We start from the raw sequence: 13522 nt of genomic DNA, 5'->3' as shown, positions 1-13522 counted from the left end.
AATATTAGTGTCACTGTCTCTTGATGATGGATGTGCTCAAGAAGCTGTCAGTGATCAAAATATTAATTTTTGAAGACGTTGAAAATGAGTTTGGAGAATATGCTCGAGATTGCGAATATGAGGCAGATGCTGAATATACTGGTAAACGAACTCTGACGAGGACAGATGATGATTGTATTAAACATCTGCCCAAACTGAATCCTTCCAAGCTCCGAAAGGTAACGAAATAGGTTTTATTTTATTCTTCTGTAAGTGTTACTCTAACATCAGGAGTTTTATATATTATCACGACAGGCAGAGGTCTATCCATGTTAAATATAGATCCAGGTCGCTAACGGCCCGAATATGTAAGAATGTTTGGCGAAACAGTCATGCATTTAAGGGTTAAGAGATAATTTAACTGGAACTAAGACTCTTAACCCAACACCTGAAAAAAAAACCACACACCATAATCCCCCTTCCACCAAACTGTACACTTGGCACAATGCAGTCAGGCAAGTACCGTTCTCCTGGCAACCGCCAAACCCAGACTCGTCTATTGGATTGCCAGACAGAGAAGCGTGATTGGTCACTCCAGAGAACCCGTCTCTACTGCTCTAGAGTCCAGTGGCGGTGTGCTTTACACCACTGCATCCGAAGCTTTGCATTGCACTTGGTGATGTAAGGCTTGGATGAGCTGCTCGGCCATGGAAACCCATTCCATGAAGCTCTCTACACACTGTTCTTGAGCTAATCTAATGGCCACACAAACTTTGGAGGTCTATAGCTATTGACTCTGCAGAAAGTTGGAAACTTTTGCGCACTGTAAGCCTCAGCATGCGCTGACCCTGCTCTGTGGTTTTATGTGTCCTACCACTACATGGCTGAGTTGTTGTTGTTCCCAATTGCTTTCACTTTGTTAAAATACCACTAACAGTTGACTGTGAAATATTTAGTAGTGTGGAAATTTCACGAATGAACTGCATGGTACCACGCTTGAGTTCACTGAGCTCCTGAGAGCGACCGATTCTTTCACAAATGTTTGTAAAAGCGTCTGCATACCTAGTTGCTTGATTTTATACACCCATGGACGTGACTGGAACACTTGAATTAAATTATTTGGAGAGGTGTCCCCATACTTTTGGCCATATAGTCTATCATTTATAATAAATACTGCAATATTCCGTAAAAAAATAAGAATTGTCCATTTTGATTTCATGTTGACTTTAAAGGTATAATTCATGTTTAAGGTGCAGTGGCATATATACCTCAGGCATATTTGTTCCTGTCTTTTTGCTTTTGTCTTCCATGCCTTTCGGTTTTAGCAGGATCTTTTCAGCCCCGAGGTCTCCGATAAGGGCATTGGGTTTGAACTTCACATGGTTCCTGTTGGTGGTGACGAGCTCTATGGTGTGGCCAGAGGGGTTCAGGTGGTACTGCGCACAAAGCATGACCAGCAGATCCATCATGGGCTTGCTGAAAAACACACAAAAGCAGAGCAGACTTAGAATTTTAATTTCTATATTAATCATTCTGCTAACGTCTCTTTTATGTTGTTTAACAGAAGAAATAAAATTGGGTGGGAACAAAGTTGAATAAATGGAGACAAAAATGCCATTTTTGGGTGAACTTTCCCTTTAGGACACAAGCATCTGTTTCACAGTTTCAAAAAGTTGTGAAAGATCTTTCCATTATAAATTGTTGTTGAATGAACCAGACACTGAGCCAAAAGCCCCAGGAAACATGTGACTCCACTGGGGAGTTTGAAAATGTCAAAGTTGACGACACAAGCTCTGATATCTGTGAAGTGTCAAGGATTTGCATAAATGCTGTTTTGCTGCAGGGAAGTCTTACATAGCAATCAAGGAAGTTCAATTAACTGTTTTTCAAGTGTTTATGACAATAACAATATAGTAATGTAAACACTAAAGAATTTCTGAAGAATTTGTCCAAACCTTTCTTCCTTATAACAAAATTATTTTGGTATTTCATGGAACGCACTGTAAATAACGCGTAAATAAAGACTATTCCTTTAACACTGCATTAGCATTAAGTTTGAACCAGAAAGTATGAACGAACAAATAAATAGCAAGGATCATTTCAAATGTGGTTTCTATTCCATTGACTCCTGCAAGGCTTCAGCCAAAACTATGTCCTATACGTTTGACACACTGCATACTGAAAGTGTGGAAAATCCTTTCGAGACAGCTTATGACACAAAAAGCTTTCCAGCTGCTTTTGGAATTCTAGGATCTGAGGAACCTTCGGAAACAAAGAGCCAATAATATAATCCCACTTTGATAGAGGCCAGCAAGTCTGGGCGGCACACATTTAGAAAAGCAGGTGAAGAATATGATTATTAATTCTTTTATGTTGAATTTGGTTTCAGTTTTAGCATTAAGCAGGCAAAAAAAGTATAACTTAGGAAAATTTGGTTTCATTTACAGGTGTTCAGGATCAAAGAACAGGTTTTTTTTTTTTTTTTAAATAACTGTGATTAAATGGTGATGACAGATTGTCTGAAATCTGAGATCAGGTTTGTGCCGGGAAAAAATTAGCAATGTAGAAGCACAAATGGTGCAGTCTATTTTGATAGATATGTATGGATGAATTAATAGGATAGATAGATAGATAGATAGATAGATAGATAGATAGATAGATAGATAGATAGATAGATAGATAGATAGATAGATAGATAGATAGATAGATAGATAGATAGATAGATAGATAGATAGATAGATAGATAGATAGATAGATAGATACGGACGGACGGACGGACGGACGGACGGACGGACGGACGGACGGACGGACGGACGGACGGACGGACGGACGGACGGACGGACGGACGGACGGACGGACGGACAGACAGACAGACAGACAGACAGACAGACAGACAGACAGACAGACAGACAGATAGATAGATAGATAGATAGATAGATAGATAGATAGATAGATAGATAGATAGATAGATAGATAGATAGATAGATAGATGGATAGATGGACGGATAGATAGATAGATGGACGGACGGACGGACGGACGGACGGACAGATGGATAGACGGGCGGGCGGGCGGGCGGGCGGGCGGACGGACGGACGGACGGACGGACGGACGGACAGACAGACAGACAGACAGACAGACAGACAGACAGACAGACAGACAGACAGACAGACAGACAGACAGACAGACAGACAGATAGATAGATAGATAGATAGATAGATAGATAGATAGATAGATAGATAGATAGATAGATAGATAGATAGATAGATAGATAGATAGATAGATAGATAGATAGATAGATAGATAGATAGATAGATAGATAGATAGATAGATAGAAAGTTTATGTTATTACAAGTATATTTTGAGTTGTTACCAAAAATATCTAAGTAATAATATTTAGCCAAGTTTAAGTAAATCTCACTGTCGCAAATTTAGCGGTTGAGATGAGGTGTCGAGGACAGAAAACACACTGACCATAGCACGGCACAAAGAGAACAGCACATGATGCAGCTGCTGAAATCGATCAAGTGTTTAATGATGATCACAAACAGCATAGTAAGATGCAGTATTACTCTAACGTCATTCTGATCCAAACCAACCCAAGATTAGTTGCAGGAGCTCTGAGGAACATGCCGCCCCACCCAGCTGACTCACTGCAGCAATCATCTGATTAGTTTCATAACGGCAATCATTTGACAATCTTCATGATCTCATATACAGAACAGCTCAGAGATTAACGCCTTCCATGCAGAAGTCTAACATATTCATTTAAAAGTAAAGTTCCGTAAAATCGATTTGGCTTTGAGAATTTTTGTATCAAGTTACTATAATAATCCATTACGGTTCAGGTTGTTAGGGCTACAGAAACTGACACAGCTGCGAGTGAACCAATATGTTCATGTGCTCAGGCTTAAACTTAAATTTCTGCAATGTTTATTAGCTCCAGGCAAACATGCGGCATGTTATAAATAGTTTGTAGGCAATTTGATTAGATCATCATAAACTTTTTGAACAGTGGTATTTGAATAAGTAAAGGATTAGATTTATAAGATCATGAGAAATAATATCTGACCAGTGCTAACGAGTACACAACATTAACATAGCCAACGTTGTGTCCTAATAAAAAGTTTTCAAAAGCCACAAATGTCCAGTCTTGTGTCTAAAGGTTACCCAACAAATTCCTCAAGCACATCTGTATTCTAATTTGTTTACAATGTTAATTTTCTAAAATATGTGGCAATTATTACATCCAGGGCTGGACTGGGGCTAAAATTCAGCTCTGGCATACCCAGCCCATCCGGCCCATGTGTTCCCCGTGAATGTTTTTGCTGGGGTTGGGGCCTTAAATTGGAGATAATGCAAAATTAAAAATCATGATAGATATTATCGAATTTGCTGCAAATGCGATATAAACTTAATATTGCTTTTTTTGTCACACAGAAATGCCCTTGGCAGTAAAGCACTGATGATTTTGAGCTAGGATGCAGTAAAGTAAATTTACTGCTTTTAAATGCTGTGATCATTCACTCACTCTCGTGTCGTTCCAAACCTGCATGACTTCTGTGAAACACAAAATAAGATGTTTTGAAGAATGTTGGCAATCAAGCCATTTTGGTTAAGCTACTATTTGAATATTGTATGAACAAAAAACAGACTCAAATTATTTTGTTTTATGCTACACAGAAATAAATTCATTTAGGTTTGGAATGACATTAGGGTGAGTAAATGATCACATTTTTGGGTTGAACAATCATATTTTTCAAGAGTTAACACATCATTTAGGTAAGACACTGATATCTATCTTTTATGAGGCTATTAAATTTCATTAAATCTATTAAAAAAAGTTAATACTTTGTCCTTAATTCATGGGATGCAGACTTTAAAACAGTTTTATAGACTATAGTTTAACTGTAGGCCAGTTTCATTTAACTGTAAGATCATGGTAGTCACAGGTAAAAAACATAGACTGTAAATCTTGCTCCTCATTATATGGCTATATGTTTTTTTAAACTATATAAAACATATATAATATTATATTTGTAAGTTAAAAAAAAATCTAAACCTGTAGAAAATACGAAAACAGCCTCTATAAAATGATTTATATTCTGCAATGTTAATTTAAGTAATATAGCAACATTTTTAATAAATGTTTCTTCCAAAACACCATATTTCTTCGCTGTTAGTAGCTGCCAGGTAAATTGTGGTTGTACTAAATTGAACCGTTTGTGTGTATTGTCGTTTTCCACTTTACCTCGTCATACATGCTCGCGGCTGTTTTCAGCTGATTCAACACAGAACCTGTAATGTTCCCATATCACACGATTGTATAAAACTAAATTCGGAGTCAAAGTGCCGTATAGAGCAGCATTTAAACGCAGCGTACGTTCGTCGCCGGCTGCGCTGTGCGGATATTCGCCTTTTGCAGTTCCATGCGCTCAAATACTAGCCTAATAAATAAATAAATAGAAAAATAGCGCCTAATATGGAAGGGAGGTCTCTCGCTTCGGCTTGTCAATTCAGAAGACAAACCAATGGGCCGCTGTCGCTGCATGTTGTCAGTGGTACACTGTTTTTTTTTTGTTTTTTTAAAACACTACCGGCCCCAAAGTGCGTCGGCCCATCGGGCAAATGCCTGGTATGCCAGATTACCAGTCCAGCCCTGATTACATCTGGCTGGAGGGAAACTCCAGTGTCAACCAAAGTCAACAAAAGAGCACAATGCTGCCGAGACATTATTTGAAGCTGAAGTGTCTGTGATTTCTGCAAAAATCAGGGCTAAAATTGTTCAATGTACCCAGTCTTTGTTTTGACATTACATCGAAGTTGCATTTATGATTTTTTGTATTTTGATTAAAACGTCACTTGCTCTTCTCTTCCTTCATCTTCACTGTTTAAAATGATTACCAAGTTACCTGCAAACCAGCAGTTTACAAATACAGCTCTATCTAAAACACAACCAACAACACTATTCACCTGCCATGGACCACGATGGTCTTCTCCACCCCTCCGGGAAGGACCACGGTGAGCGTTAAGTCCTGCTCCAGCAGGTTTTCCTTCTGGTCCATGGCAGGGTGAGGGAATGCTGGGAGCTTGTGGCTCAGCAATGGAGCATCCAGGCTTTTCTGGGCAGGAGGTGGAGGAGGTGCTTTGCTTTTCGATGATCTCCTGTTAAACAAAGAGAGAGCGGATTAAAAACATGAAAGTGTCATCTGTTATGATAATTGCTAATGATAATCTTCTGTTGAATTTAAGAGTTATAGGTGCAGAACGCAATTTCTGAGAAACACTGTTGATACTTGGAATCAACCCAAACAAACACACCTCTCCCTTCTTGGCGCCGCCCCCAAAATGCACAAACATGCAATGCAAGAGTGGGTGTATTTTTTATAGCCGAAGCGCAGCAAAACACTAGTCACCAGACACTAATGCTAGGTCAATGTAGAAAATACACTGACTGTCCTGTTTAACATACAATATTTAGAGACAAGGGTGTAATACATGCAATAGTGCAACATGGCTACTCATATTGCATCATGATTTGCAACAAAATGACATAAAATTGTGTGCCTATTTTGCATATGCATGCATACAATTGTGTACAGTACGTTTCAAGCCTTTAAACAAGCTCTTTTGGCTGTTGTGCTTAAAGGTTGTGAAAAATAAGCCCTCAAACAAGGCCTGCAGGTCTGCTGTCACATCCAAAATAGTTTTTAACCCCATCCTCATTCAACAACAGAACAATGTCAGAAAAAGATGTGCACAAATGTTATCATTAGGGGTACAACATATTGTCACAAGGGCAATACCCTTAAAATGACAACTTTGTACCTTATTTATCCCCTAAAATGTAGGTACCCTGGAGCATGTACTACTACGGGTAAAAAGGTAAAACATTGTCATCAATAACAACTTTTTGACATTATGTCTAAGTTGCATTTGTGTCTTTTGGATTATCTTGTTTATTTGATTAAAACCGTTCCTTGTCTCTTCTCTTCCTTCATCCTCCCTACTGAAAAAGTAACATCTTTACCAAGTTACATGCAAACCAGCCTCCAGCAGTTTACAAAACACTGTCCTGTTAAACACACTATATTTAGAGAAAACTGACCGTGGAATCAAGGGTGTAAACTCTAATGCAACTAGTTTGCATTTGCATTGCATGTTTCAAGCATTTAAACAAGCTCTTTTTGTCTGCTGTGACTTAAAGACTTCTACGTAAATAGCATGTTTGCATGAGAAAAAAGTACTCAAACAAGGTCTGCAGGTTTAACCCCATCCTCATTCAACAACAGAATAAGAATAATAGTACCTATGCTTCTTTCTGCGCTTTACCTCACCACGACTTGACAGACCAAAAAAGGTCAAGGATGTGTAAGTGTGGTCATATGACTGTCTCGGACTGACATTTCACATTTCAGATTTACACAGCTCAATTTTAATTAATTCTCTTTTTGGACTGGGAGGACACTTGGGATGAACTCGTCTCTAACCTCAAAAGATCAAGGAACATTTGATTCCCCTTGATATGATCCCTTTAAATCTCATTAGTCCAAGCACTATAAAACACTGTCCAAAATCTTTGTTGCTCAATTTTCGGTTACAGGGCATTGAACACCTCAGGCTCCATTACGCCATATGAAGCAGGAGGGTTTTGTTTGAATGTCAAATTAATCCAAATATGATGACTCCAGAGAGATGAGAAAATGACTGAACGTTATGTTCTGGAATAACAATAATGGAGGGCATCAGAAACGCAACAAATCCCAAGCAACCATCGGCTCAAATACGAACACACTTCACAAATGTCTGTCAAGACGATATTTTATATCAATTACCTGCTTTTTATTTGACTTACACGACTCCCTGAGGACAGTCAGAAATAGTACAGGCCTGAGGAACAGTGTGTAAACATTACGCAGGAAGTTGGGAAAGCCCCTGAAATGTATGCATTAGCATAGCGTGTTATATTTGAGTTGGTACGGCAGGCCAAAGTAAACACGAGGGTTTCTGACATGGTAAGCAGACACATTCAAAACAGACGTTTCAAATAGCAAACCTTCCATTAGTGTCCACCAAAAGTGCTCATCAACATGCATTAGAAGATTTATTTCCACAAATGTCATTTTTCTTTAAAGGTGCCATTCGCTCGTCCAATCAGAATTCAGAGTCAGAACTATGAGATTGATTGAATTTAAGTGGATTATCTGTCATTAAAAAAAAAAAAACATAAAACACAGCATTGCATGTATCGTTCACAGAAAAACATTACCAGACAAAATAAATGATATTTTTTCTCTCTTCTTTCCATCTGTATCTGTTTGGACATGGAATTACTTTTATGCAGTGGATTGAGAGGAATTTAATGAATATAAAATTTCCATTTCAAACTGCAAGTATAGCCATGGGCCTTGAAGGGTTAAATCAGTCGACAAACTCACATGCAGACACCTGCTCAAACATCGACCGAGACACTGCATGCACAATGTTGATATTTCAAGGTTTCACAACTGTCTACCTCTTTAACAATAACAGCTTTATCAAACCTCTCTGTAATTCCTGAATACTGCAATGCATAGTTTACCAGGTAATAATTTATAGTTAACAAACATCTCCATAATGAATGTTAATGTTGGATAGTACATCCAACTTTAGTACATCCAATTTTACCTGTACCTACACTCACGTAAGCCAATACATACAATATAGCAAATCTTGACTGCATGCATCATTGCTTGACATATCATTGCAAAATATCTAAACTATATTATTGCACAGCTTTAGATATATATATGTGACCCATGCTGGCAAAATGAGTTGCAAGGAGCTAATTTTCAAATGTGGGTTATTGTTATTTTCACATTCTCCATAAAAAAAAAAAATATGTATGTCTGTTGGAATCGAAAAAAGTAATTACTGAGCTAGACAAAATCAGCAAAGCCAAATTTGAGAAAATCACCTAGCAAGCATACCTTAAAATCCCTCCCAAAATTTGACACCAAGTCAAAACCAAATATCTACAGGAAAATTTTTCTCCATGATACCACAATTGTTTGATTAAAGGGGTGGTTGATTGCCCCTTTTTACAAAATGTAAAATAAGTCTCTGATGTCAGTGTGAATGTGAAGTTTTAGCTCAAAATACCCCAAAAAATACAATACTTTTTTATAGCATGTTAAAATTGTCACTTTTTGAGGGTGAGCAAAAACACGCCATCTGTAGTGGCAGGATTTATGTAAATTTCAGGGTAAGTGGTATCACTAACCCGGGAGGAAGCTTGTGTAGTTCCTACCAGCTCTTTGTAGTCCTTAAGAAGCTATTTAAATAAATATTTCCTTTGCTTTAAATTTTGAGCGTCATATCTTTGCAGATGTTGTTTATGCTGCTGAAACAGCAACCTTACACACTAACTAAAGTTAAAAAAGTCAAATCATAATCAACCAGCCCTTTAACATTTGAGACAGACGGTCTATATCGAGATCTACTGTATCGCACGGATCTAATGTTTTAGCATGACACTAATGCTCAGTCAATGTAATGACAACACTGTCCTGTCCAAACTGACTGGAATCAATGCAATGCATGCAATAGTGCAACACGGGCGCTACTCGCATTGCATCATGATTTGCGATCTGACACATTTTGCAACATGAAACACACACAAATGCTATTTGGAATTTGAACTGTTTGACTGTTACACAGCGTATAATATATTATAGCCTAGCTCTAATCTGCTACCTGCTACAAGGCATGAAGATGTCTACAGTACTTTGGCCCAAATTAATTTGTCACTTGAACCAAACTACACAATGTAAAAGTGAATCCAACTCAGACAATGCTAATTATGGGTGAGGATAAACATGGTTGCAGTCAATAGTTGCAGAGCATAAAACTACTGAAATTCCACAGAAATTTGAGAATTAAATGCAAAACGCATATTGTTGCGCCTATGCAGCTTATGGTAAAATGTACTATTACTTCTGTACCCTTTATATTAAATGTCCTGAACAAAAACCTGTTGAGAACCAGTGCTCATCTTACCTTTCTAAATACACATCATTTTTTACACATAATACACTTTCTAAATATTGCCAAAAGTGTTGGAACTGCCTTTACATGCACATGAACTTTAATAACATCCCATTCTTAACCCATAGGGTTTAATATAGAGTCGGCCCACCCTTTGCAGCTATAACAGCTTCAACTCTTCTAGGAAGGCATTCCACAAGGTTTAGGAGTGTGTTTAATGAAGTTTTTGACAATTTTTTTGTAAGAAATTCCATTTGTGAGGTCAGGCACTGATGTTAAACGAGAAGGCCTGGCTCACAGTCTCCAATCTTATTCATCTCAAAGTTGTTCAATCGGGTTGAGTTCAGGACTCTGTGCAGGCCAGTTAAGTTCCTCCAAACCGAACTCGCTCATCCATGTCTTTATGAAGGGGCCATCCTCAAACTCTTCCCACAAAACTGGGAGCATGAAAATGTCCAAAATGTCTTGGTACGCTGAAGTATTAAGAGCTCCTTTCACTGGAACTAAGCGGCCAAGCCCAACCCCTGAAAAACAATCCCACACCATAACCCCCCTCCACCAAACTGTACACTCGCCACAATGCAGTCAGGCTAGTACTGTTCTCCACTAGTCCAGTGGTGGCATCGCTTTGCATCGCACTTGCTGATGTAAGGCTTGGATGAGCTGCTCGGCCATGGAAACCCCATGAAGCTCTCTGCACACTGTTCTTGAGCTAATCTGAAGCTACTGACTCTGCAGAAAGTTGGCAACTTCTGCACACTGTGACCCTCAGCATGTGCTGACCCTGGGGGTTGGGCTGAGTTGCTGTCATTCCCAATTGCTTCCACTTAGTTATAATGCAACTAACAGTTGACCGTGAAATATTTAGTAGTGAGGAAATTTCACTAATAGACTTATTCCACAGGTAACAACCTATCACGGAGAGCGACCCATTCTTTCACAAATGTTTAGAAGCGTCTGTATGCCTAGGTGCTTGATTTTATACACCTGTGGCCATGAAAGTGACTGGAACACCTGAATTCAATGGTTTGAAGGGGTGTCCCAATACTTTTGGCAATATAGTGTAATTATAGTATTCGATTCAAAGTATTCTAGTCAAAGAAATTAAATTAGTCAGATGAAAGGGACACACATTGCAGCAGCTTTTGCTGTCAGTTGAATTTGAATCACAAAGAGCTTCATGTAAGCATCTGATAGCATCCACTGTTTTACTTGTTTTGTTGACTTGAGAGGCTTGCAATCAAACATGCGACTGGGCTGCATAGTCAAAAGCTGACCAGTTGACCGAATGCTTTGATGCTGTTTTTTTTTTTTTTTTTTTTTTTTTTTTTTTTTTTTTTTTTTTTGGGGGGGGGGGGGTGTCTGTAGAATGGATTTAGGCAGAACTGTGAATCTGAAAGCAGAAGCAAATGATGGATGTCTGATCACAGTGAGTTGATCTGGAGACTTTTTGACCACTATCTCAGAACAGTGAATGACGCACCGGCGTGTTGGAGCTTGACTGGAGGGAGGCCTTTTCCTGTGACGCATCGCTTTGAGATCTAGACTCATTCATCATCACCACAGATAGCTATCATTAAACACAACCACATATCCTCAATAAACTAGAGCTCTCACACAAACGCACACAGTACATGCTTTGCTCACACACGCAGGCAGAAAAAAAGACAGATCTTACGGTGTAAACATCTTACGAATTTGCTTTATTTTGTAATATGCTGATATAAGCTGATTTTCAACAGGAAATTTAAATTTTAAGTAGTTTATTCATCAGAAAATCCACCACTATTCAAAAGTTTAGGGTCGGTAAGATTTCTTAATGTTTTTGAAATAAGTCTCTTATACAGTAAAAATGTTAAAAAAAAGTTTGCTTAATATTTTTCTGGAAACCGTGACCATTTTTAGTGTGAACACTGCTGGAGAAAGCAACTGTAATAAATTAAGTTGGGTTAACATCATGATGTCATTAAGGAACATGACTAATGTCTCAGTGAATGTTTGCACACATAATTTAATTAATTAACATGCCAAACCTACGATGTCTCAATGCAGGTCACATAAGAGCACTACAGATTGCACCTCAACACTTATATTCAAAACACCTGTTGTGGTGAAAAAAAAAAAACCTGAACAACATGTGCTGCTATTTTCTGAGTCCTCAAAACAATGCAAAACTTTAAAGCAAGCGGCCATGTGTTCACCGTATACAGGATGCAGAGATCGTAATGCTGGGTAATCTGCATTATTACAGTAACGACTCAACACACACAACAACACATTTAGACTATCTCGGATCAAAGACATCATAAACTCAGGTCTTGAGGCTCATTACTGGAATATTTGAAATACCAGAACAGACCCCTTCCCCCCCAACTGATCTGGCTCACAGTGGCCCTCATTTATCAAAAGTGCGTACACCAAATTTCCAGCGTACACCTTGCGTACACCCAAACCCACGGTGACTTTGAGATTTATCAATATGGACGTTGGCGTACGGCACGCTCAAATCCTACGCCAGCTCAGGAGGTGGTGTACGCACGTTTGAGTTAGTGTGAAAATGCGCAGAAAAACAATTCCTAACACAAAACGCACTGACAAGATATGCTATATGACCCACTGTTAAAAACCACAACAACAACATTCAGTGTTTATTTTTGTGCAACATGAACGTCAATGTTTAATTTGTGTGACTTTACCAAAGAGTTTGATTTGTAGGCATATGTATTCCTACAGTCGCGAGCCTGCGCGCTTTACCGGCCCGCCTGGCCCAGCAGCTGCGCACGGACTGGGACTAAAATAATTCAGACTGACAAAATAATAAAAATGACCTTCTTCTTTTAAATAATAATAAAATCAATAAAAACGACATTCTTCTTCTAAATAACAAGCGTCATTAATAATAATAAAAATAATAATAATAATAATAAGAAGAAGAAGAAGAAGAAGAAGAAGAAGAAGAAGAAGAAGAAGAAGAAGAAGAAGAAAAAGAAGAATCTTACAAATTGTCATGTAATTATTAATGTGAATGAATACTCCACATCACATCATCATCACTGTCGTACACCCCAATACATGCCGTGATACGAAATCAAATGCTAATTGTTTCAAAACGTGCTGTAAAATAATGCATTGGGATGGTAATTTCTTATCCAAACAGAAACTGCTGGGGTGCGCTTCTCAACCCCCACACTATTAACAGCTCGTAATCTTATAACGTATTTCAAACTACTCATATTATTACTCATATGAGCTCGTATTTCAGCTCGTAATTATTCGTAATTTGGGTCCATATTTTGTTTTTGTGGGTGCCTTTATTCCCACTCTTTATACTCTTAAATAAAACAATTTCGTTTTTTTTTTCCACTTCCCTGGTGATCTCGATGGGTGCGTCTCAATCATCTCAATAGTTCAGTAGTCAGAGCACTGATCAGGGAGTCAGCCCATTGACTTATGTCCTAATCAGTGCCCTGACTAGTGGACTAGTGAGATGATAGAGCGCGCCCGATCTCCACGTCGGAG

The 13522-nt window shown here is 38.5% G+C and overlaps 1 protein-coding gene across 5 annotated transcripts in view; it reads right to left on the bottom strand.

Moving 5' to 3' along the window:
- cobll1b (cordon-bleu WH2 repeat protein-like 1b) overlaps positions 1-13522 on the bottom strand; it is a 74548-nt gene that overhangs the window by 24087 nt on the left and 36939 nt on the right. For all 5 annotated transcript variants that reach the window (XM_067444568.1, XM_067444571.1, XM_067444569.1 and 2 more), the window contains 2 exons: positions 5951-6142; positions 1248-1455 (listed from right to left, as the gene is read on the bottom strand). In XM_067444568.1, the coding sequence (XP_067300669.1) occupies positions 1248-1455; positions 5951-6142 (400 nt within the window). The remainder of the gene's footprint in view (positions 1-1247; positions 1456-5950; positions 6143-13522) is intronic.

The sequence above is a fragment of the Pseudorasbora parva genome, chromosome 5 (assembly GCF_024679245.1).
Source record: "Pseudorasbora parva isolate DD20220531a chromosome 5, ASM2467924v1, whole genome shotgun sequence".
Classification (NCBI taxonomy): Eukaryota; Metazoa; Chordata; class Actinopteri; order Cypriniformes; family Gobionidae; genus Pseudorasbora; species Pseudorasbora parva.
This window is presented reverse-complemented; position numbering and strand designations above follow the sequence as displayed.